Here is a 21,108-nt window from a genome sequence, read left to right as displayed (position 1 = left end):
AGGAGGATCTGAGAATGGTCCAATATGAACAGCAGCAAGCTCTTGGGTGCCATGACATATTTTATTGGGTAATAAAAGGAAGCCCATTCTTTAAAACATCAAGTCTGTTTGCTCCGTAGAGTTTGATAACAGACCATCATGAACAGACTGGGAGGCTTTCACTACACAAGTCAACTATGCATGCAGCTTAGGTTACTCTGTGACATTATTCTCCATGGGCACAAGTTCCTGTGGTATTCTCCCGACCGCTTGGATCACATCTTCAATGTTGACCTTATCGCCAAACTCAATTTCTCGGTGTTCCAACAGAATTCCCTGAAAAAAAAAGCACCATGGGTAGTCTTAATTACACATGGACTGAATTGTGTCAATTCTACCTGCTGCTCACGCCCGAGAACAAAAACACCGCCCAGCACAAAGCCCTCTCCCAAGACATTTCCCTTGAAGCCCTTTCCGAAGGCCCTCAGGCCATTCATCCACACCCCCGCACGAAGAAACGCCAGGACGCCCAATCGTCGCTCGCGAGGCCCGAAGAAGCGCTTCTGCAGTGAACAGAAACTCGGTGTGAGAAATCATCCTCCCCCTCACGAGGGAACACAAGACAAACCACAGGGAAGGACTTCAGAGTTTCTTTCAAAAAGACCTTTTCATCCAAGAAGATCTCCCCGTTGAAGTACGACCGGAAGTTCTGAACCTCGTTGCGGATGTTCTCCTTGACCACGGCGTACAGGGGTACCCCGAGCTGGTCCAGCTGGGGCTTCAGAGAGGACAGCTCTGCAGCCTCCTGGATGACGGTGTGACCTGCTCATTTAGTTACGCTCCCATCATGCCAACTGCCCGTAAATGGCGTCACAACATGTTACCTCTCTGCACAGAAATCACCCTGGCCTCCGCACCGCCATAATGACTGCACCTCTTTGCTGCCACAGAGACTTGGCCTTGAACTTAGTCTTCTCTGAAAATGAAGGGTAGAGAAAGAATAGTTAGAGCGGGGAGTGAAGACATGACAGTAAAGGAGGTCACAACCGAAGGAAAGTGAAGGCACCATGTGAAGGTGGGAGGCGATAGAATCTCAAAGGAGATGTAAATGGAGGGCAAGGTGGTGAAATAGAAAATGTGTGGAGGAAGTGCACATGGGAAGGACGCGGGGTTGACATTTTTGAAAGAGGGTGAAAGGGCAAAGTCAAGAAAGTAGGTGAATCAACTAAGGCAAGGGTGGGTAAGTGTAAGGAAAGTAAAATTGTAGGAGTAAAAGTACAACCTGATGGACGTGGGTGAAGGAGTCACATAAAGGATTACAAGTGAAAGAAGGGAATGAAGGGTTAGCAAGCAGCAACAGTGCTTTTTTTTTTTTTACACGCTCACCCGCAGTCAAAGTCGTGAGCTCAGCTTCTTCGAGATGCTGGATGCTAGCCTTCAGCGGTGCCGTGAGGAACATATCCGTCACCAAATTGAGAACTCGGGCCACCAGGCCACCCGCGGCCGCTGCGGCTTGAATCAGGAGAGCCATTCCGCTGCAACTCGTACTCCCCAACTTCTTCCTCTTGTGCTCCTTTACCTCGTCTGACGTCCACACTCGTCCGCCGCGTCTTTGCTGACGCCGCGTGCGTGTAACCGCGACGCCCTCGGGTGCGCGCACGTCACAAGTTTTGTTTTGATCGAACCCAGCCGCGACAGGGCTCTGACGTCATAAAGAGGTCATTGTGCAAAGGCAGCTCCGTTCTCCCCCCTTTTCTGTTTCATAAGTCACCAGCGTCCACTGTAGTACTAGTGCAAAAAAATGAGCATTTTGCTCCGTTGCTTGTCGACTATGTAGTCTCCATTTAAACCTTTTTGCCCTCTTCAAATTTCTTCAAACTGCTCTTATTAGATTCAAACGTTTTCCCATCGTAAAAAAAAAGTAGTTCGTCATGAAGAGTGTTTGATAATAGTTTGGGCGAGTCCGAAGTTGTGAAGTGATTTATGAAAAAAAAAGATGTTTTATGCGTTCATGTTTTTTGCCTCAAAGGTGGTTTAACGTAAACAGTAAATTGGCACTTTGTTCTTACAAGCACATCATGTTTATTTGAATTACTGCATATTGAGGACATCTTGATTGAGGCACACATGCAATGATGAATGTAGGATATTCAAACATAAAGGCTCATCAGTGGACCACGAAGCAGCGATGTGGGTCATTTTCCAGCTTGTTCTGTTCCCTGCAAAGCCACATAAATGTTAAATCACCATTCAAGGGATGAATGTCACAAATAACAAATATTTAGTACAATCAATTTATGATAAAAAAATACATCCTAACATTCATGAGGAACACACAAATAGTTTTGATAATTTTTATTATTTTTCTTTTTCTACAGGTGCTGAATTGACTAGGGGAGTTACCATAATGTGTTAGCAATAAAGACTGCTGACCCAGGCAGGCACACAAACCTCTTCCTGGTCTTGAAGAATAGGACCTGGACTTGAGTCATGTATCCCCTCTTCAGTTTTTGCCAACTCCTTTTGTACCGGCACCACTTGGTCGGACTCGCCCTGGGACGACTCGGGTTGCACAGATTCTGCCTTAGAGGACTCAGCCTGCGCAGATCTAGGTTGGCAGGTCTCAGACTGAACGTTTGGCATCGACTCGTCCTCCTGCTCAGACTCGTCTGTGTTCTCACCTTGCGTTGGCTCAACCTGGGATGCCTCAGCCTGCACAGGCTCCTCAAGCACAGACTCCTCCTGCACAGATTCGACCTTGGCAAACTCATCTTGTGTGGGTTTGAGGTGAGAGGCCTCACTTTGAGAGGAGTCAGTCTGTGTGGACTCCAAAAGTGCAGCCTGGACCTGTGTAGACTCCATCATGAATGATTCCACCGGTGCAGATGCAGAGTGTGTGGATCCAATGTGAGAGAGCTCATCTTGAGTGGACTCGGACATGGCGGTCTCCACCGTTGGAGATTGAACCTGTGCAGACCTGGACTGAGAGGTCTCGGTTTGTGCAAATTCGATGTGGGAGGCCTTGGCCTGGCCGGTCTCGGCCTGCTTAGACTCCACCGATGTCGACTCCACCTGTGCAGAATTCACCCTCGTGAACTCCAACTGCACAAACTCTGCTTGTGCAGAAACTGCCAATGTGGACTCAACTTCTGTGGCGCGTGCCTGGGCCGTCTCAACTTGTGGAGATTCAATGTGAGCAGCCTCAGCCTGGAAGGCCTCGGCTTGCGCAGACTCCAGTGTGGGCTGCGCCTGTGCAGATTCAACCTGGGAGGTCTCAGCTTGTGCTGAGTCTAAGTGGGGGGCCACACCTTCAGAGGATTCAGCCTGCATAGACTTGGCCTGCACAGACTCCTCTTGCGTGGACCCCAACTGCACATAGTCTGCCTGGGAGCTCTCAACATGTGCGGATTCCACACGCGAGGCCTCAGCCGGAGAGGACTTGGCCAGCATGGCCGGGACATTGGAGCCGTCACCTTGAGAGGATTCTGCCTGTTTGGTCTCACCCTGCATGGGTTCATCAGACTCTGCCTGGGTGGTGGTATCAAGCTGCGAGGACTCCACCAGCTCAGCTTTGGACTCCATCTGTGAAGACTCTGCACGGGAGGTCCCAGTTGGTGTGGTTTCAACCTGGGAGGCCTCAGGTGGAGAGGACTCCACCAATGTAGACTCAGTCTGGGAGGACTCGGCGTGCTCATACTTCTGGTGAAAGGGTGTCAGGAGAATTATGTGAGTTAAGACAGCACCGAAAAAATCACGTGGCTTGACTTCTCCCATCTGGGTTTCTTCCTCTCAACCTGCACCATGCTTCCGATTCTGTTCCCAGCTGGACTCTCCACTCAACTGAATATGACTGTTCTCGAAGAGATGACAATTCCTTCACCTTCTCTGTGTGTTGGCTTTCAGGGTGAAGGCTCGTTTGGCCTGGTAGCTCCCAATGTTGGTCCACCTGGCTGGTATTGGCGCCTTCAGTCTGGACCGGCTCAGCGGTTGCAGATGGACTGAACTTCTGTGGGTCATTCGAAGAACGCAACCACTTGGTAATGTCTTGCCCCATGCACACAACAAACTTTGACCCTGGGGTCCTAAGCCAAAAGACTGGACACATTGCATGCACATGCAGCAGGACCACCACACCAAAAAAGCCATCATAGAGACACCACCACCACCAGACATGCTTTAGTGGTTTTGGTTTTTTTTCACCTCCTGCTCATTCTCCAGAGGTCCACTTTGGTGCTGGTCAGTGGCCTGTTGGGTTTCGGGCTCAGTGGGGTCCCTCACAGTCTGATTTGCAGTTGCGACCGTGGCTCCCACACAATCGTCTGGTCCTGCAGGCTCCGTTTCAGAGAGCTGTTAAGGTGCCGAGTGTCAAATACCCTTCAGACTCGGCAATCTTTCTAATTCTCTGCCTTCACCTTTCCTGCTCTTCACCTCACTTTCCTCCCAACTGTTGGCTGAACTCGCTGCCTTCTACCTGACGACTGACCTCTGGGACGCGACCACACAAAACGGCAAAGCACAAAAATAAAACAAAAGACAAGTACTTTTCCAGCCGCCTCATTCGGAGCTTCCTTCTCTCTGGCTTTGGCCCGTTCCTTCTCCACGAGTGCCAACCGGGCCTGTTTCTGTAAAAATCAGGATTTCAGGCATTAGAATTCCGGTGACTAGAGATCAAACACAGAGCTGGTAAATCCAGGTCCAGAAAGTTTTTGAGTGGTAATTTAAAAAAGAATCTACCGTTTCGATTGCACGGGATATTGGACAACAGCGCTATCTACTGGCAAAACAAAGTAGCATTTTATTATTTACCTTTGCCTCATATTCAACGTTGGAGTTGTATTTGTACAGCCAGTGAGCCAAAAACTGTATGGGGTCCATGGGACGCTGCTCTACCACTTCAGCAAGCCCCTCTGCCAGGCATGAACCCAGATGCGTCTTGACAAACTCGGAATCCATGTTTTGACTCTGTGCGGGTAGAGGAAGTGCATTTGTAATTTACGATGACACTGACACAAACGTCTTTCCTGCCCCTGCTTGATCTATAATACGACGTCATTACAGAGGAACGGTACTTGTTTCTTGGCACGTAATATATTGATTATTTCAGGAAACAGGTTCAAATAAAACGTGTGGACATGTAGTCAATGAAACAAAACGTTATTAAATGTCAAGAGTTCAGTTGTTCGTCATCGGACCAAAGAAATAAAGTAAACTTTGATAGCAGGCTCGCGTAACTATGCCACCATTTGTTTGTTTACGGTAACTCAGAATTCGGTCGTAGCGATATATTAAAACACACAAAAAAATTACCCCACAAGCATATTTTATACTGACAACAACTTGCTACGCCGTAATGTGTCCGCGCGTAGTAAATTCATGAAAATATTAAAATGTAAAGAAGGAAAATTATAAAAACAAACCAACTGCCAAATACGACTGCACTTCCGGGTGTGTTTGTTTGTGTTTCTATGGTAACAGTGTTCCTTTTTCATAATGGTCCGCGGAATAGCCGTGAAAAAGTTCAGACTCACAAGAATTAATCAAATTATTCTTGGTATTAGTATTATTATTATTATATGTAATATCAAATTATTATTATTGTTATTATTGGCAGTATTAAGTAGTAGGAGTATTGTAGAAGGTAATTTAATCAATTGTTTTGTCGTAAAATATTTTAAAGATTAAAAAAAAACGTTTTGAATTCCAAACTTCCGGGCTCAGTTAAGAGTCAAGTTACTTGGCCCTCTTAATTTACATGCATTTTCATTTGATTTTGCCACTAGGAAATTGGGTCCAACATGGATGCCTCGAGTAAGATGTGAATGATGCTAACCTGCGGTGGAGGAGGACTCCTCCTCCGGTTTCAAACTGTGGTGCGTCAGCAGCAGCTGCCCCACACAGCAACACTCCTACTGCCGCCAGCCGTGCAACCACAAACACGTCCTCAGTGCTCGGGAAGACGACGGCAGGATTTATTCTCCTTCTTGTCCACTTGACTGGTGTCTGTGGGATCGTTTTCTCTACCGTGCCAGGTATTGTGACCTCTTAACCTTTCCCGTGAGTTCTCTTCACCCTCTCTGGTTTACGTTAACTGAAATAATCTAATTTCATGCTGCAGGTTGAAAACTTTTAAGGTAGAGGTGAGATATTCGTGTGGAGGTGGCTACCTCCATTATGGGGTTATGGGTTATGAGTTTTAAGGGATTTTTTTTTCTTTCACCTTTATCATACCGCCAAAATGTAAAAGTTGTTTGGGGCCTCCGTTGCAGTTATTGGATTTGAATTAAAGTTACACTCAGCGCACATTTGTTCTATTAATAAACCGACCTGTAATTGAGCTCAGGGTCATATTTGGAATGGGAAGACTTGGTGATTCTCTGTAGTGGTTTGGCATGCGTGTGTTGGGCCACGCATCTTGATGTCCATTGTGGACCTTCTTCTTCACACTGTGGTGACCCCTTGCTATTCTCGCGGCAATTTGGGACCGAGACTTCCGTCAAATAGCAAAATCCCCTCTTGCCTGGATGGGATATTCTTTGGCTCGCCACAGGCTAACAAGCAGCACTGAGTTTGTTTACAGAGTGGACGTGTGGCGAGACCACGAGGTGGTTCCACTTGCTCTCTCTTACCTAATCTCTTCCGTGTTGAAAATGGATACAAATATCTAGATTTTTACAATCCCTACTAATTAGCATCCCGTTCAAGTGCTCATCAACCATTCCTTTTATTGCAAGAATGCTGACGCAGCTGCTAGGTGTGTGCTTCTGTCAAAATCTATTAAATCACAAGGCTCGCGTGGAGGTCTCTCAAGAGCTCACGAGCCGGCTTAGCTCTGGTCTTTACAGCTCGCCGGGGTATGCGCTACCGCTGTCATGCAAGCAGCTGCCCTCTCAGCAGCAGGAGCACGATGGATGCAGATATTCCCAGGGACTTCAGACGCAGAGGGCCCCAAGTGGCCAATAACGATGATAATCTCGTTGTCACATGCAGGCCGCACTTTGCAAGTGTAAATCCAGGAATTAGTCAGGCGGTGGGGCTTAAAATGCTAAGTGGCTCCCCATAGGGTTCCAAAATCCAGGGCTAATCGGCGACTGACAGGGTGTTGATGCCGACGGAGCACAGAGGCGTGATTTGAACCCGTGAGAACGCAGCAGGGAAGGGAGCACGGCGAATGTCGAAGGAAGCGGCGAGTCGTAAGCATCGTGTCAGGTCTTCGTCTGTCCATGCCCATTTTAGGTCTATTTCTGCACCATACATTTGTGCGCTGGCATATTCTCTTCAATGTGTAGAAAATGTCAATCCCCATGAAAATATGAAAGAATTTCACCTTCCTCAAATGATGAACAACAAAGCCAAGAAAGGACAAGGAGAAATGGCAGGAACAGGCAGTCGGGTAGTAGTTCATGCCATCATCTATCGACAGCTTATCATGTTATCAGGTTCCAAGGTGGATGGAAGGGTTAAAGTCAAACGTTCCACAGTGAAAGGTCCTTTTCTGTCCGACAACGTCTGAGGTTGACACTCGGGCTTTGAGTGAGAAAAATACGTCAACATTACTTGCCGATGATCAGGTGTCACGTAGCCACGTGGCTTGGGAGCTCGCAAAGTGCACTCGAGGGTGCGAAGCCGGAAGCTCAGTCGTGTTCGGCCCCCACCACCCGCGTCCTGTAAAGTGCACGGTAGTCAGCCCGGTAGAATGGCTGGGCCATTCGAGCTGTTTATCTGGAGGGGATGTTAAGGCGGGCGGCCGCCGCTCAGCCCGGGAAGGAATGAGCGCAGTCATTCGGCTCCTGTAACACGACGCTTCGTCTTGACAGCCGCAAGCAACTGGGCAGCCACCGAATCCTGCTCACATGTGGGAATGCATCATCCGCTGTGTTATCACTCTCTCTCTCGACGTATACGTGTGGGCACCAAGCATTAATGCCTGTACCCGGGCTAGCTGATTAATGAATTTTAGCGTTTAATTTGGAAAAACTCCAGTCGTTTTTTTCAACTTCCAACTTGAACTCCCACCAAGAAACAGATAACATGAGTGATACCATGAATCATTTGAATATGGCATCGAATTTACACTCCTTGACTTCACCTATTCACCGATTTATATTTTGGAACCGCTTCCATCCTCAAAAGTCCGCAAGATGGTCCCAGAGCTAGAAAATTAGTGCTTTGGTGCTTTCTTGTTGCACCTTGGTGGCACGGAACTAAGTTGAAGTAAGTGGAGAAGCTTCTGTTAGACAGGCCAAAGCGCTACTAATAGAAAAAGTAGGTATTTGGCGCCACCCTGTGACATCCATTGGCAATTACTTTTTTTTTTCTGTTTGCATGACACGGACCCTCTTACGGATGTTTCGCTTTACATTTTTTAAAAAGATGCTGAATGTAGCCATGATAGAATACCTCCTAATATTGACACACTGTACCTGCCATGTCCAACTGATCTTCCACCTCACAGCTCATCCTAGGGTGACCCCGGTGCGGCCGTAGCCCTTCGCAATGCCAAGATGGCGCCCCTGCTCCCTCCCCCAGGCGCCGACGCGTTCCGCCCCTTCACCCGGGAATCGCTGGCGGAGATCGAGAGGCTTCAAGCGGAAAAGCGAAACAAGGCAGCCCGAATAGACGGGCATGAGGCAGCCGAGGTGGAGGAGGAGGAGGCGGCGGCGGCCCCCAACGCCGACTTGGAAGCGGGCAAGAATCTGCCGTGGATTTACGGAGACCCTCCAGCGGAGATGATCAACACGCCATTGGAGGATTTGGATCCCTTCTACAGGGCTCAGAAGGTCAGTTGAACTGTTGCAAGTGTCTCAAACGGAAATGTTTGGGATTTTCAGACCAATACCGAGTATTCACTCTTTGAGAACTCACCGATACAGAGTACTGAGACTTGTAATACTTTTGATATATAAAATATCAGTGAACAAAATGACAAAAAAAAAAAATCAGATGTAGATGATGTCAACCTCAATCTCCCACAGTATAGCGCCAACTAGTGCCGAGGAGGACTTATTGATTGTCTTTTTTTTTTTTGCTCTTAAGTATCGGTAGCCTCCATCAGTACTCAATACCTTAAAATAAGGCCAGTATCAGGCCGATTGTGGCATCTAGTATCAATAATTGCCCATCCCTGTAAAATGGAAAATGTCGTTTTGAGCGGTCTCTGTCTCCGCGTCTGGGTTGCTGTCGTGCCTGCTCAGTGTCCACCCACAAAGTATAAAATTGTGATACGATAACAACCAATTCAATCTTTAGTGAGATTATTTCTGAATATGTGTCTGAGTGACTGGTTCTGCACTTAGGTCGCACTGTTTGGTAACAGTGTTTTTTTTGGTGGCACGGCCATGGCTCACATAAGTGTAGACAACTCCCAACTTGAAGGTTGTGGGTTCAACCCTAAGCCCCCCGTGATCATGTCACATGTGCCTTGAGTGTCCTTGAGTAAGTTACCGAACCCGCAGTTGCTCCCGAAGATGTGTCATCAGTAGATGATTTAGGAGAGTGTTAAAGCGCCTTGAGTGTCTTGGAGGTAGGAAAAAAAAGCAAGATCCAAATGAAAGCCCGGGTACTGTTTAGGTACGTTGTCATTGATTGCCAATATAGATTTGCAATGGAGAAAGAAATGACATGATATTGATATTAACCCTTTCACAACAGTGGACAGCTTATCATGTGATCAGGTTACAGGGTGCATGAAAGGGTTAAATGCAGGTCTCTCTGAACAACGTTTGTGCTTTTCAGACGTTCATCGTGCTTAGCAAAGGCAACACCATTTACAGGTTCAACGCCGAGCCGGCGTGCTACCTCCTGAGCCCCTTCAGTAGCGTGAGAAGAGGAGCCATCAAAATCCTCATCCATTCATATCCTTCACACCGCAGCTCCTTCCAAACCCCCCCTCTCCACACCCCCACCAGTGTCACACTTGTTTCCTTAACGTGCCGCCTTAAATTATTCAGCATGTTCATCATGATCACCATTCTATCCAACTGCGTGTTCATGACCATGAGTAACCCACCGGCGTGGAGTAAAAACGTCGAGTGAGTATGCGGGCCGCGTGTCCGAGCGTTCCGTTCGAAGCTACGAGTTTTCTTTTTCCATCCCCAGGTACGCTTTTACTGGGATTTACACCTTCGAGGCCACCGTGAAAGTCTTGTCCAGAGGCTTTTGCATCGGCTCGTTTACATTCCTTCGAGACCCGTGGAACTGGCTGGATTTCATGGTGATCAGCATGGCGTAAGCAACACATAGGGTCCCATCCAAGTTGATGCGTCATTGCTTGGAAAACATCACGCAGCAAGGCAGACATGCTAACCAGTCCCCCCGCCCCGATTCTTTACTTTGACGCCTCTCACAGGTACATCACCGAGTTCATCGATCTTGGTAACGTGTCCGCCCTCAGGACCTTCCGTGTGCTACGAGCCCTTAAAACCATCACTGTGATTCCTGGTCCGATCTATTTTTATTTATTTATTTGTCAATTACGTTTCCCAGCAGAGTTAATTTTTAATAGCACGTTCCTTTTACCCGCCAGGTCTGAAAACCATCGTGGGCGCCTTGATCCAGTCGGTGAAGAAAATGGTGGACGTGATGGTCCTGACGGTCTTTGCTCTGGCCGTGTTCGCCCTGGTCGGCCTGCAGCTATTCATGGGCAACTTGCGGCACAAGTGCGTGCGCTGGCCCATCAACGGCAACGACACCGGCGAGTGGTTCAACGTCACCGACCCGCCGGTGCTTTATAACCAGACCCTCGGCATCAACAGTAGCGATTATTCCAACAGCACCTTCGATTTCGCGGAGTACATCGAGAACTCGGGTATGTTGCATCCCAAGTACTTCTCGAGTGGTCAAACCATCAAAAACAGATGATGACATCATTGATATTCATTTCATAGGAAGAGCACTGTGTGTGCATGTTTGATAAACATTAATAAGATAAATATGAAAATTCCCCAAAATGAATAAGGACTCCAAATGAGAAAGTTCAAGTTAATAAAATAAAGCTAAAGATATTGACATTTTTACGGAATTGTCTCTCAAATAATTTTTCATGGAAAAAAGACATAAAAATTAAATCTCAAAATTCCCTGAAAACAGGCTACAAAAGGTGATATTTTACTTAATTATCCGTCTGTCAAATTATAATTTTTTCCAAATTATGTTGAGTTTCAGTTGAATAATGAGGAAATGCTCCATATGTAAAATTCTATCTGCCAAAAGTACTTTTCAAATTTAAAAAGTAACATTCAGAATGAAAAAAAATCAAAGGTATTGCACTTACTTTCTTTTAATTTTGTTTGCGAAGACTTTTTTCAGTTGTTTCTCAATATGTCTACGTTTTTAAAATAAATCAAAAAGAAAAAAGCCTAAATATTTCCCAAAATATGTACTTCAGTCGTTTCTACCCTGGCCAAATTGTTGAGTGTTTGGCGGTGTTTGTGTGCAGAAAACTACTACTTTCTGGAAGGCAGCAAAGGTCCTCTTGTATGCGGGAACAGTTCTGATGCTGGGTACTTGATGTCATTTCGTCACATTTCTCACACTGGGATGCGGTCTCCACTCATTTTGCATCCATGACTTCTCTCTAGAGTCTGCCCCGAAGGCTTTACTTGCATGAAGGCCGGCGGGAACCCAGATTACGGCTACACCAGCTTTGACTCGTTCGGCTGGGCCTTCCTGGCGCTTTTCAGACTCATGACTCAGGACTACTGGGAAAATCTCTTCCAGATGGTTAGAATTCCGCAAGCGGTTCTTCTCCTTCTGACCGGATGTGGAACGCCTCCTTATTTGTCGTAGCTTTTCGTTTGTTCCAATCGCAGATCCTGCGGGCTGCGGGCAAAACGTACATGCTCTTCTTCGTGGTGGTGATCTTCCTGGGCTCCTTCTACCTCATTAACCTCATCCTGGCGGTGGTGGCCATGGCGTACGATGAGCAGAACCAGGCCACACTGCGCGAGGCCAAGGAGAAGGAGGAGGAGTTCCAGCGTATCCTCGAGCAGCTCAAGAGCCAAGAGCAGGTGCGGGTTTCGCTTCATTTAGCTAACGCTAACTTAGCTGAGCTTGATTCCTCATTTATCCTCGCTTGCAGCATTCAGCCGTCTGCTGCGGAAATCTGCCTTTTATAGCAATACTTTGCACAATTCAATACTTCTTCTTCTACACCCAAGTAACATTCATCAAATGTCTTGTGTGCCCGACAGTCTCAGCATTCTGGAAGTCGAGAATCTCTGAAGAGTAGCAAGTCGCCAAGTCGTCACTCGGCTTCTGAGCTGAGCCTGGAGCACGACGCAGCTGTCAAGGACTGTAATGGGAAAATGGTCCCAACCCTCATTGTTCGATCGCCTACGATGGTCGTGGTCGGTGTTTGTCTTGTTCCAAGTCCATTCATCCAAGTCCATTCATCCAATTCAACTGTAAGGCTCCATTTTTTTGGGTGGTTTTGTTTTCAGCGTCATGACGACGAAGAGCTCCGGGAGAGGTCTCCAGGGATGCTTGATCCAGAAGAGCTTCATACGGACGAGCACAGCCAGAGGCGGAGGTCCACGAGCGCCATGGAAGGTACTGCTCGGTTACGTTCCCGTTGACCAAGGCGTTAAGCCCTTTGTGGGTGCGAGGAAATAAACGTGGCGTCAAGTTTGAAGCGGAGCTAAAATGACTGCGCGGGCATAGTAACATTGTGACTCAGCCAGGCTAATGGCTTCATTAGCACACTTTAGTCAGGATCTCTGTCAACATTCGGCCTTTGCCAGGACGCGCTCATTCAATTTTGGAGAATTAAGTCACTGCCCATGACCGAAGTCTGGATGCTTTCCCACTGTTGTTGTCACCTTGGTGAATACAGCCCACACCAATTTTAGAAACTAGATGAGCTTTTGTAGCATTAGCGTCGCTATTCCTGAGATTAATTTTGGAAACATTAACTGAGCCCCCTCCTGTGCAGAGTATTGGCTTTTGGAGCATTAGCTCGGCCATTGCCGTAAGATTTCATCTTGCTAGCAGTAGTCGAGTTGTTATTGTGTTCTAATATTATTTTGCATCGGCATGCATTGCACTTATCAGTCTGATTCAGAATCGGCAGACAAAAACGTTGTAGATTTGGAGACCGTTTGTCATCCGTCTGCGCAGAATTGGAGGACGCTCAGAGGCCGTGTCCGCCGGGCTGGTACAAGTTTGCTAACATTTTCCTGAAGTGGAACTGCTGCAAGCCGTGGGTGGCTCTCAAAAAATGGTTGTACGTCATCGTCATGGACCCTTTCTTCGACTTGGCCATCACCATTTGCATCGTGCTCAACACGCTCTTCATGTCCATGGAGCACTACCCCATGACTCACGAGTTTGACGAGATGCTCTCCGTGGGCAACCTGGTGAGGGAGGGACATTTTGGGACCCACTCGTGCTACTTGGCATTTCTCAACTCGCTGGCATTCATTTGCATTGTGGAAGGTGGCGTTTATCATGAGGAGCGAATTGAATTAATGACCAAGTGTGGTTCGACTCGGTGGCTAATTTCGAGTTGTTCCGTGTATTGTAAAGTGTGTAAGAGAGCCAGTTATCCTGAATAAGTGGACAGGAATGATCACATTACGGCAATTGCATGACATGTTGACAAATTGTACACGCAAGCCAAACATGCCAGACTTACTAATGCTAATCCTGCAGCAGCATCGTAATGGATTCTGTACTTTTTCTCAGGTTTTCACTGGAATCTTCACCGCGGAGATGTTCTTTAAGCTCATCGCCATGGACCCGTACTACTACTTCCAAGTGGGATGGAACATTTTTGACAGCATCATCGTCACCCTCAGCCTGGCGGAGTTGGGGCTGGCAAATGTACAGGGGCTCTCGGTCCTGCGCTCCTTCCGTCTGGTGAGCGCCGCTCACTCATTCCGCTACAACGCTCTCTTCTCTTCTCATTGTTTGTCTTTCCCGGTTGTGATGTGTCGATAGCTTCGCGTCTTCAAGCTGGCAAAGTCCTGGCCCACCCTCAACATGCTGATCAAGATCATTGGGAACTCGGTGGGCGCACTGGGCAACCTGACGCTGGTGCTGGCCATCATCGTCTTTATCTTCGCCGTGGTGGGGATGCAGCTCTTTGGCAAGAACTACAAGGACTGCGTCTGCAAGATCTCCGACGAGTGCGAGCTGCCGCGCTGGCACATGAACGACTTTTTCCACTCCTTCCTCATTGTCTTTCGTATCCTGTGCGGTGAATGGATCGAGACCATGTGGGACTGCATGGAGGTGTCCGGCGCGGGCATGTGCCTCATCGTCTTCATGATGGTCATGGTCATTGGGAATCTCGTGGTGAGTCAGAGTGTTAACTTCATTAACAGTTCCTTTTTGGTTGTTTGGTTTGTCAAATTATACTCAATGAAATGAGCAATTCAATCAATCAAAACTTGACTTGGCTGGTTGCACAGGTGAGGCAAGGCAACCTCTGAACCCCGTGACTTGGAAGCACATGACTTTGTGTTCCTGCTCGCAAGAATATAATTGCTAAGTGGTCATTTTTGGGAAAAAAAATCTCTTTGCAACACTGACTGGGTTTTTGTAAACTAGCTTCTGTCTGATTGCAGCCATGTTGTTAGTGTAATCAGTGAACGTCAGCTGAGATGCGCTTTTAACTAAGGAAGCTGCTTAAAATCGATACAAAAAAACATCCTGAGCAATCTCAAAATAATCGATAGAATAGATGAATCAGCGAGCCCCTGTTTTTGACAATATTTTGTTTGGGAACACATTTCAATAAATGCTTCCCGAGCATCCAGCCTCAAGTGTTGCTGCCGTCAGAATTACTGATGTTCTCTTCTTGTTTCCCTTCAAGAAAAACGGGCATGCACTCACGCACAGTACTTCAGCGCGCTCTCTCATGACCACTTCCTGGTAGGTTATTCATAGAAATGAAAAGGAAATGGCTCATAAGCGGGAGAGCTGAAAAGCACCGACCACCACGTGCCAACATTCTCCAGATGATCACACCCCCCTCAAATCGCCATGTCAGGGGGCCTGTAGCTCATGTGATCTCGCCACACATGCAGACGACAAAAAAAAGAAAGAAAATCAAAACTCATCCACTTCACATGGAAGGCTTCTATTTAAATCCAACGACTTGAGACAGCAAACGCCGGGTTTGACCTTGAGTGTGTGTTCAGATCCATCTCAGGTCGGCGTGCCGCCACCGCGCCAACAAACCCAAACAGCTGCTGAGCATGTGTGAAGGGGGAGTCATCGGAGATGACGTATTCGACTGTAATTGATGAGCGTTTAGGGTCGTGCGCCGATCGTATTGCTTCATCCAAGATTTAATACATGCTAGCATGAAGGCTAGCATAACGGGGAAGCAGATAGCCTGATTAGCTAACAGCCTGCTTGAATGGATAGACTCAATCTGGCGTCATTCTTTTTTTATGTTAAAGAAATACAGTTGTCATCATAATGAACGAAGGAGTTCATCCATAATGTTTCTATTTTTGCGTATTTTGTTAGCACAAATTTGGAGTTACACCTCAATTTCCCATACAGTCACAATAAAAAAGACTGAATGAGGGCGGCCTCTTCTCTTCAGGTGCTGAACCTCTTCCTCGCGCTGCTGCTCAGCTCGTTCAGCGGCGAAAACCTGTCGACGGCAGACGAAGACGGTGAGCTGAACAACCTCCAGATCGCCGTCGGGAGGATCACGCGAGGCATCGACTGGCTCAAAGCGGCGGCCGCTGAGATTCCTCGCAGAATCCTGGACAAAAACCCAGAGGACGACAACACCGAGGCCGTGGAGATGAACGACTTGGACACCGGTGGGGATGTCCGAAAAGCAGACGGGATAGCAAACTGTTTGGCGCCAGGACGGACTCCTGGCGCCGTTATGGATGGAGAGCTTGCTCTAAGCGTCCCCATTGCTCAGGGAGAGTCAGACTTTGAAAACCCGGACGATGATGAAGACTACGACTCCAATGCGTCCACTTGTGGAGAGAGCCTACATGATGGTGTAAGAATGACACAATCACGAACTGTGAGGCAGACTTGCTAACTGCTACTTTACTGTGCTGCTCTAAACTTTTTTTAAAAATTATTATTCAGGAAAGCCTCGAAGATGATCTCGGTCTTATAAAAGAAGTCAAAGTGAGTACTTTTCGTAAAAAAAAAAAAAAGTTGTGCCTCGTGTTGCTTACGCGGTGTGTTTCTGCTGTGCCCCGAGCAGCTGATGGGCGTGGCAACCGAGGACAGCGACGTGTCGCTGTGCAGCACGGCGGACTATCAGCCGCCTGAGCCTGAACCGGAGGAAGAGGAAGAGGAAGAGCCGGAGCCAGTGGACCCGGAAGCCTGCTTCACTGACAGTACGTTTGAGAACAACCAGTCTGGAACATATCGCCCACGATAAACGGGGATTGACCATATTCGGAAGTAACGCGGTGATTTCCTCGCCCATCAGATTGCGTGCGCCGCTGGCCTTGCCTCACCGTGGACGTCGACACAATCGGTGGCAAGCGATGGTGGAAGCTGCGCAAGACCTGCTTCGCCATCGTGGAGCACGATTGGTTCGAGTCCTTCATCATCTTCATGATCTTGCTGAGCAGTGGCGCTCTGGTAAGTGTCCGGAACGCATCCAAACAGGACATGTCGGGACGTATCCATGTCGTCCGATCCTTCGGCAGGCTTTTGAAGATATTTACCTCGAGCGACGGCGAATCATCAAAATTATCCTGGAGTATGCAGATAAAGTTTTCACCTTCGTCTTTGTCGTGGAGATGCTCCTGAAATGGACGGCGTACGGCTTCAAGACCTACTTCACCAACGCCTGGTGCTGGCTGGACTTTTTCATCGTCGATGTAAGCGCTGTGAAGTTCCGACGATGGCCTGGCGGGTCACAAACGGTCTCCTTTCGCTGCAGGTTTCTCTGATTAGTCTGGTGGCCCACTGGTTGGGTTTCTCCGAGTTGGGACCCATCAAATCCCTGCGAACGCTGAGAGCGCTGAGGCCTCTCCGCGCCCTCTCCAGATTTGAAGGCATGCGGGTAAATTGTGTGAAGGGAGCCATGCTTGAGATTGAAGTGGTCTGTGTGATGACCTTGGAAAGGTTCAAAATGTTGTACCGTTTGAACCAAATTTGGACAGGATATTATGACACTTGTAGTCTTACAAATCACAACAGTAAGCTCAGTGGCTAACCAGAATGCTAAGTGGCTAACCATAACATCATCTGTCAGTATGATGCAGTGCGCTTCAACTGTGTGTCTGACGGCTGCTTTGACGCGTGTGACTTTTCTTCTATCTTGCATGCTTTACACCGCGTGGGAGCGCAGCCCGGTAAGTGTCGCGGTGTCAAACATCGGACGTCGCCGTGCCGTCAGATTCTCATGCCCACACCGACCTCGCTTTTGGCCTCACCAGGTGGTGGTGAACGCGTTGGTTGGCGCCATCCCGTCCATCTTCAACGTGCTGTTGGTATGCCTCATCTTCTGGCTCATCTTCAGCATCATGGGCGTCACCATGTTCGCCGGCAAGTTCTACCGCTGCGTCAACACCACCTCGCAGGAGCGCTTCGACGTCACCGAAATCAACAATCGCAGCGAGTGCCTGGCCCTGCAAGAGGCTACGGGGGAGGCCCGCTGGGTCAACATCAAAGTCAACTACGACAATGTTGGGAAGGGCTACTTGTCGCTGCTCCAAGTGGTATGTGGCCCATCTTGGAGTTTTCTGTGTTTCAGGAAAAATAAATCAATCCATTAAACACCTTCTTATATGTTTGCAGGCAACTTTTAAAGGCTGGATGGACATCATGTATGCTGCTGTTGACTCCAGAGAGGTTAGCATGTAGTTAACACTCGCTCTTCATCGGGGGGGGACACAAATCGCAAAATGTCACCCTATGTCCATATTCTTTCTTTTCTTCAGGTAGAGGAGCAGCCGTCGTACGAGATCAACCTATACATGTACGTCTACTTTGTCATCTTCATTATCTTCGGCTCCTTCTTCACGCTCAACCTCTTCATCGGCGTCATCATCGACAACTTCAACCAGCAAAAGAAAAAGATGAGTGTTTGTGCATGACGTTTCTGTCTTGAAATGCGGCGAATCGTAATGATAATAGTGACTTTGGCTACTTTTGCTGCTGCACTTGGGAGATAAAGACATCTTCATGACGGAGGAGCAGAAAAAGTACTACGAAGCCATGAAGAAACTCGGTTCCAAGAAGCCGCAGAAGCCGATTCCGCGTCCCACCGTATGTGACTTTAAATAAGACATAGCGGGGAAAAGTTACTTAACCCTTTGAGGGACAGCGGTCACTACAGTGGAAAGCTTATCATGTTACCGACATCATCGGGTGCTCTGAAATTGACCCTTTTGGATTTGTTTTCATCCGGCCCTTGGCAGAACGTCCTTCAGGGCCTGGTGTTCGACCTCATCAGTCAGCAGTTCTTTGACATCTTCATCATGGTGCTCATCTGCCTCAACATGGTGACCATGATGGTGGAGACGGACAACCAAAGCGCGGAGAAGGAGGACTTCCTCTTTAAAGTCAATCTAGCCTTCATTGCCGTCTTCACCGGCGAGTGCGTGCTGAAGCTTTTTGCTCTGCGGCAGTACTTCTTCACCAACGGCTGGAATATATTCGACTTTATCGTCGTCATCCTCTCCATCGCGGGTGAGTGAGCGCGACAAAGAATTGTTGTCTTCCGTACCTGACAAAATAACATCATGTCATATTGTATTATCATTTGCGACGGCGTAGACTCACTTTTGGACAGGAGGAAATATCGATATCACGCTCTGGTCATTCACGGAAGTTTTTCTCTTGCAGGCACGATGCTGTCAGATATAATCGAGAAGTACTTTGTGTCACCGACCCTCTTTCGCGTGATCCGTCTGGCCAGGATCGGTCGCATCTTGCGACTCATCAAAGGAGCAAAAGGCATCCGGACGCTCCTCTTCGCTCTGATGATGTCGCTCCCCGCCCTCTTCAACATCGGCCTGCTGCTCTTCCTCATCATGTTCATCTTCTCCATCTTCGGCATGTCCAACTTCGCCTACGTCAAGAAGGAGGCGGGCGTCGACGACATCTTCAACTTTGAGACGTTCGGCGGGAGCATCATCTGCCTCTTCCAGGTCACCACCTCGGCCGGCTGGGACGGGCTCCTGCTGCCGATGCTCAACAGGGAGCCGCCCGACTGCGATCCCGACTTTGAGAACCCCGGCACGGACGTGAGGGGCAACTGCGGCAGCCCGGGCATGGGCATGATTTTCTTCAGCAGCTACATCATCATCTCCTTCCTGGTGGTGGTCAACATGTACATCGCCATCATCCTGGAGAACTTCAACGTCGCGCAGGAGGAGAGCAGCGACGCGCTGTGTGAGGAGGACTTTGAGATGTTCGACAAGACCTGGGAGAAATTCGACACGGCCGGAACCATGTTCATCGAGTACGTCCGCCTCTCGGACTTTTGCGACGCGCTGCAAGAGCCGCTGAGGGTCGCCAAGCCCAACCGCCTTCGCCTGATCCAGATGGACCTCCCGCTGGTCATCGGCGACCGCATCCACTGCCTGGACGTTTTGATGGCCGTCACGCAGATGGTCCTGGGAGACACGCTGGAAATGGCGGCCATGCGGGAGAGCATCAAGACCAAGTTCCTCCAAAGCAACCCCACCTCGGACTCCTTCGCGCCCATCACCACCACCGTACGCCACAAGGAGGAAGCGTGGGCTGCCACCGTCATCCAGCGGGCCTACCGGAGCCACCTGCTGCGACTGGGCCTCCGTCACGCCGCCTTCCTGCGCCGCTCCATGAGAGGGGCCGCCCAAGACCAAGAGCCACCGGAAAAAGAGGGATTGATTGCGCGCAAAATGGGAGCTCTATATGCTGGCTACGTGGACCTTGCTGAGGAGAAAGGGTCTGGGTCTGCGGAGGAGCCGGGAACCCGACCTGGTCCTGGTGCTTCTGGATCGAGTGCCAAATCAGTACCTTTGGAAATTACGAATGAAGTGGTACTGCATTCTGCCCCTGAGCCAGACCGAGTCCTCGGCAGCCTTGAAGAACATGTCAGAGAGTCACTTGTATAACCAAAATTTTTTTTTTCCCAATACAAACTTTACCTTGTAGGATTTCAAGTTGCACTTTGTTCCAACTGCATTTTGTCTACATTTTTACAAAGGTCAGAAGGAGCTAATTCCTCCCCTATGAATGTAAGAAGGCTTGCTAGCAGCGATTAAGTTCTCCAAAGTGCTCTTAAGAGGACTTTTGGGAGTCTCTGAACTGCAAGTTTCAAACAGAGATCCCACAAAATTGCCACAAAAGCCAATTAGGCATTCGCCCACTTCGCCTTTGACACTGAACCCAAATCGGGCTGTTACGGTGCCTTCGCTCTCTCTGAACCACCACGTCACATGGCGTGATGTATAAAATATTTGCCTTACTGTGACAGTTGCTATTAACACAATATCGCTGAAGAATTAAGCGTTATCGTGAACACTTCTGTTCATCGTCGCGATTCTGTCATGAACCTAAACTAGTACTTTTATTCAAACCCGATCGTGGTTGAACATGAACGCCGGTTTGTGGCTCGTTAGCGGTCGGCTAACACTTCGTGAGAGCCACTTGAATCTTGCACTATGTTTATTTTTGGGCCGACCAGGTCCAGTTGCAGCCGCTGGGGATGATGAGCGTCTAAAAGAGAACTTCATCCATCAGCGCGCATGATAGATAGATGTTTTTGTCCTCTTCCCGTTGTCGTGCCAGGAGGCCTTGAAGGGGCAGCACTCATGTTTACATGTCCGTATGATATGAAGATTATTATTAATAGGTCGACTCTTTGAGTCGTTTTTTTGGGCCTTACGTTGATGCTGTTGTGACTCTTTTAAAAGGTTGTTTCACTTTCTGTCTTAATTGAAAAGGTCTTACTTTGAATATTAGGTACACGTACGCCGACGTCCTATTCAGAGGGAAGAAATGATGCATTGTGTTATTTACCGTCGGGAACTTTGACCACCTTCTTTTTATCCTGACTCAAATTTTGTTTACATTTGGGATGCAGTGGAGATGCATGCCCGGCCGTGTGTGTTTGTGTTATATCGTCTGCATCGTGTATATTTGTTACTGTGAATTCTGAAGTAAATGGTAAAGTGTCTTAAAAGACGTCATCTCGTGGCCGAC

The 21,108-nt window shown here is 48.2% G+C and overlaps 3 protein-coding genes across 5 annotated transcripts; 1 reads left to right on the top strand and 2 right to left on the bottom strand.

The window, feature by feature from the left end:
* Positions 1 to 42: 42 nt before the first annotated feature.
* LOC147189811 (peroxiredoxin-like 2A) lies at positions 43 to 1,622 on the bottom strand. The gene is made up of 5 exons (XM_086138739.1): positions 1,366 to 1,622; positions 864 to 955; positions 644 to 784; positions 378 to 542; positions 43 to 315 (listed from the first exon to the last, which is right to left on the bottom strand). Exons 1-5 carry the CDS (start codon positions 1,508 to 1,510, stop codon positions 193 to 195), a joined length of 666 nt encoding a protein of 221 aa, XP_085994865.1. The 5' UTR covers positions 1,511 to 1,622; the 3' UTR covers positions 43 to 192.
* Positions 1,623 to 2,043: 421 nt separating this feature from the next.
* On the bottom strand, positions 2,044 to 5,423 carry LOC147189810 (uncharacterized). Of its 3 annotated transcripts, XM_086138340.1 has the most exons (7): positions 4,786 to 5,417; positions 4,521 to 4,601; positions 4,180 to 4,326; positions 3,860 to 3,985; positions 2,661 to 3,678; positions 2,431 to 2,587; positions 2,044 to 2,198 (listed from the first exon to the last, which is right to left on the bottom strand). In XM_086138340.1, exons 1-7 carry the CDS (start codon positions 4,930 to 4,932, stop codon positions 2,147 to 2,149), a joined length of 1,728 nt encoding a protein of 575 aa, XP_085994466.1. In that variant the 5' UTR covers positions 4,933 to 5,417; the 3' UTR covers positions 2,044 to 2,146. The 3 variants fall into 3 exon arrangements, with proteins under 3 accessions (XP_085994466.1, XP_085994465.1, XP_085994464.1); XM_086138339.1 differs by having other exon boundaries at positions 2,431 to 3,678; XM_086138338.1 differs by lacking the exon at positions 2,044 to 2,198 and having other exon boundaries at positions 2,392 to 3,678; positions 4,786 to 4,941; positions 5,397 to 5,423.
* Positions 3,883 to 21,091, top strand: scn4aa (sodium channel, voltage-gated, type IV, alpha, a). Its single transcript, XM_086138342.1, has 28 exons — positions 3,883 to 4,016; positions 5,760 to 6,008; positions 8,432 to 8,756; positions 9,712 to 9,830; positions 9,918 to 10,007; positions 10,075 to 10,203; positions 10,325 to 10,416; positions 10,502 to 10,783; positions 11,414 to 11,477; positions 11,556 to 11,697; positions 11,787 to 11,984; positions 12,168 to 12,323; positions 12,417 to 12,525; positions 13,093 to 13,331; positions 13,660 to 13,833; positions 13,915 to 14,271; positions 15,533 to 15,949; positions 16,042 to 16,083; positions 16,163 to 16,298; positions 16,394 to 16,548; positions 16,617 to 16,790; positions 16,853 to 16,975; positions 17,352 to 17,633; positions 17,713 to 17,766; positions 17,856 to 17,993; positions 18,079 to 18,183; positions 18,336 to 18,606; positions 18,763 to 21,091. Exons 3-28 carry the CDS (start codon positions 8,481 to 8,483, stop codon positions 20,016 to 20,018), a joined length of 5,580 nt encoding a protein of 1,859 aa, XP_085994468.1. The 5' UTR covers positions 3,883 to 4,016; positions 5,760 to 6,008; positions 8,432 to 8,480; the 3' UTR covers positions 20,019 to 21,091.
* The last annotated feature ends 17 nt before the right edge of the window (positions 21,092 to 21,108 follow it).

Source organism: Hippocampus guttulatus, chromosome 19, assembly GCF_054856545.1.
Source record: "Hippocampus guttulatus isolate MCC_2025c chromosome 19, RoL_Hgut_1.0, whole genome shotgun sequence".
NCBI lineage: Eukaryota > Metazoa > Chordata > Actinopteri > Syngnathiformes > Syngnathidae > Hippocampus > Hippocampus guttulatus.
This window is presented reverse-complemented; position numbering and strand designations above follow the sequence as displayed.

Coding starts and splice junctions, on each gene's coding strand:
- LOC147189810 (XM_086138338.1), bottom strand. CDS start 4,932: ATGGATTCCGAGTTTGTCAAGACGCATCTGGGTTCATGCCTGGCAGAG. Junction 4,327..4,520: donor CGAATGAGGCGGCTGGAAAA/GTACTTGTCTTT, acceptor GCACCTTAACAG/CTCTCTGAAACGGAGCCTGC. Junction 3,986..4,179: donor CTCTGGAGAATGAGCAGGAG/GTGAAAAAAAAC, acceptor AATGACCCACAG/AAGTTCAGTCCATCTGCAAC.
- scn4aa (XM_086138342.1), top strand. CDS start 8,481: ATGGCGCCCCTGCTCCCTCCCCCAGGCGCCGACGCGTTCCGCCCCTTC. Junction 15,950..16,041: donor GAGAGAGCCTACATGATGGT/GTAAGAATGACA, acceptor ATTATTATTCAG/GAAAGCCTCGAAGATGATCT. Junction 16,299..16,393: donor GGAAGCCTGCTTCACTGACA/GTACGTTTGAGA, acceptor CTCGCCCATCAG/ATTGCGTGCGCCGCTGGCCT.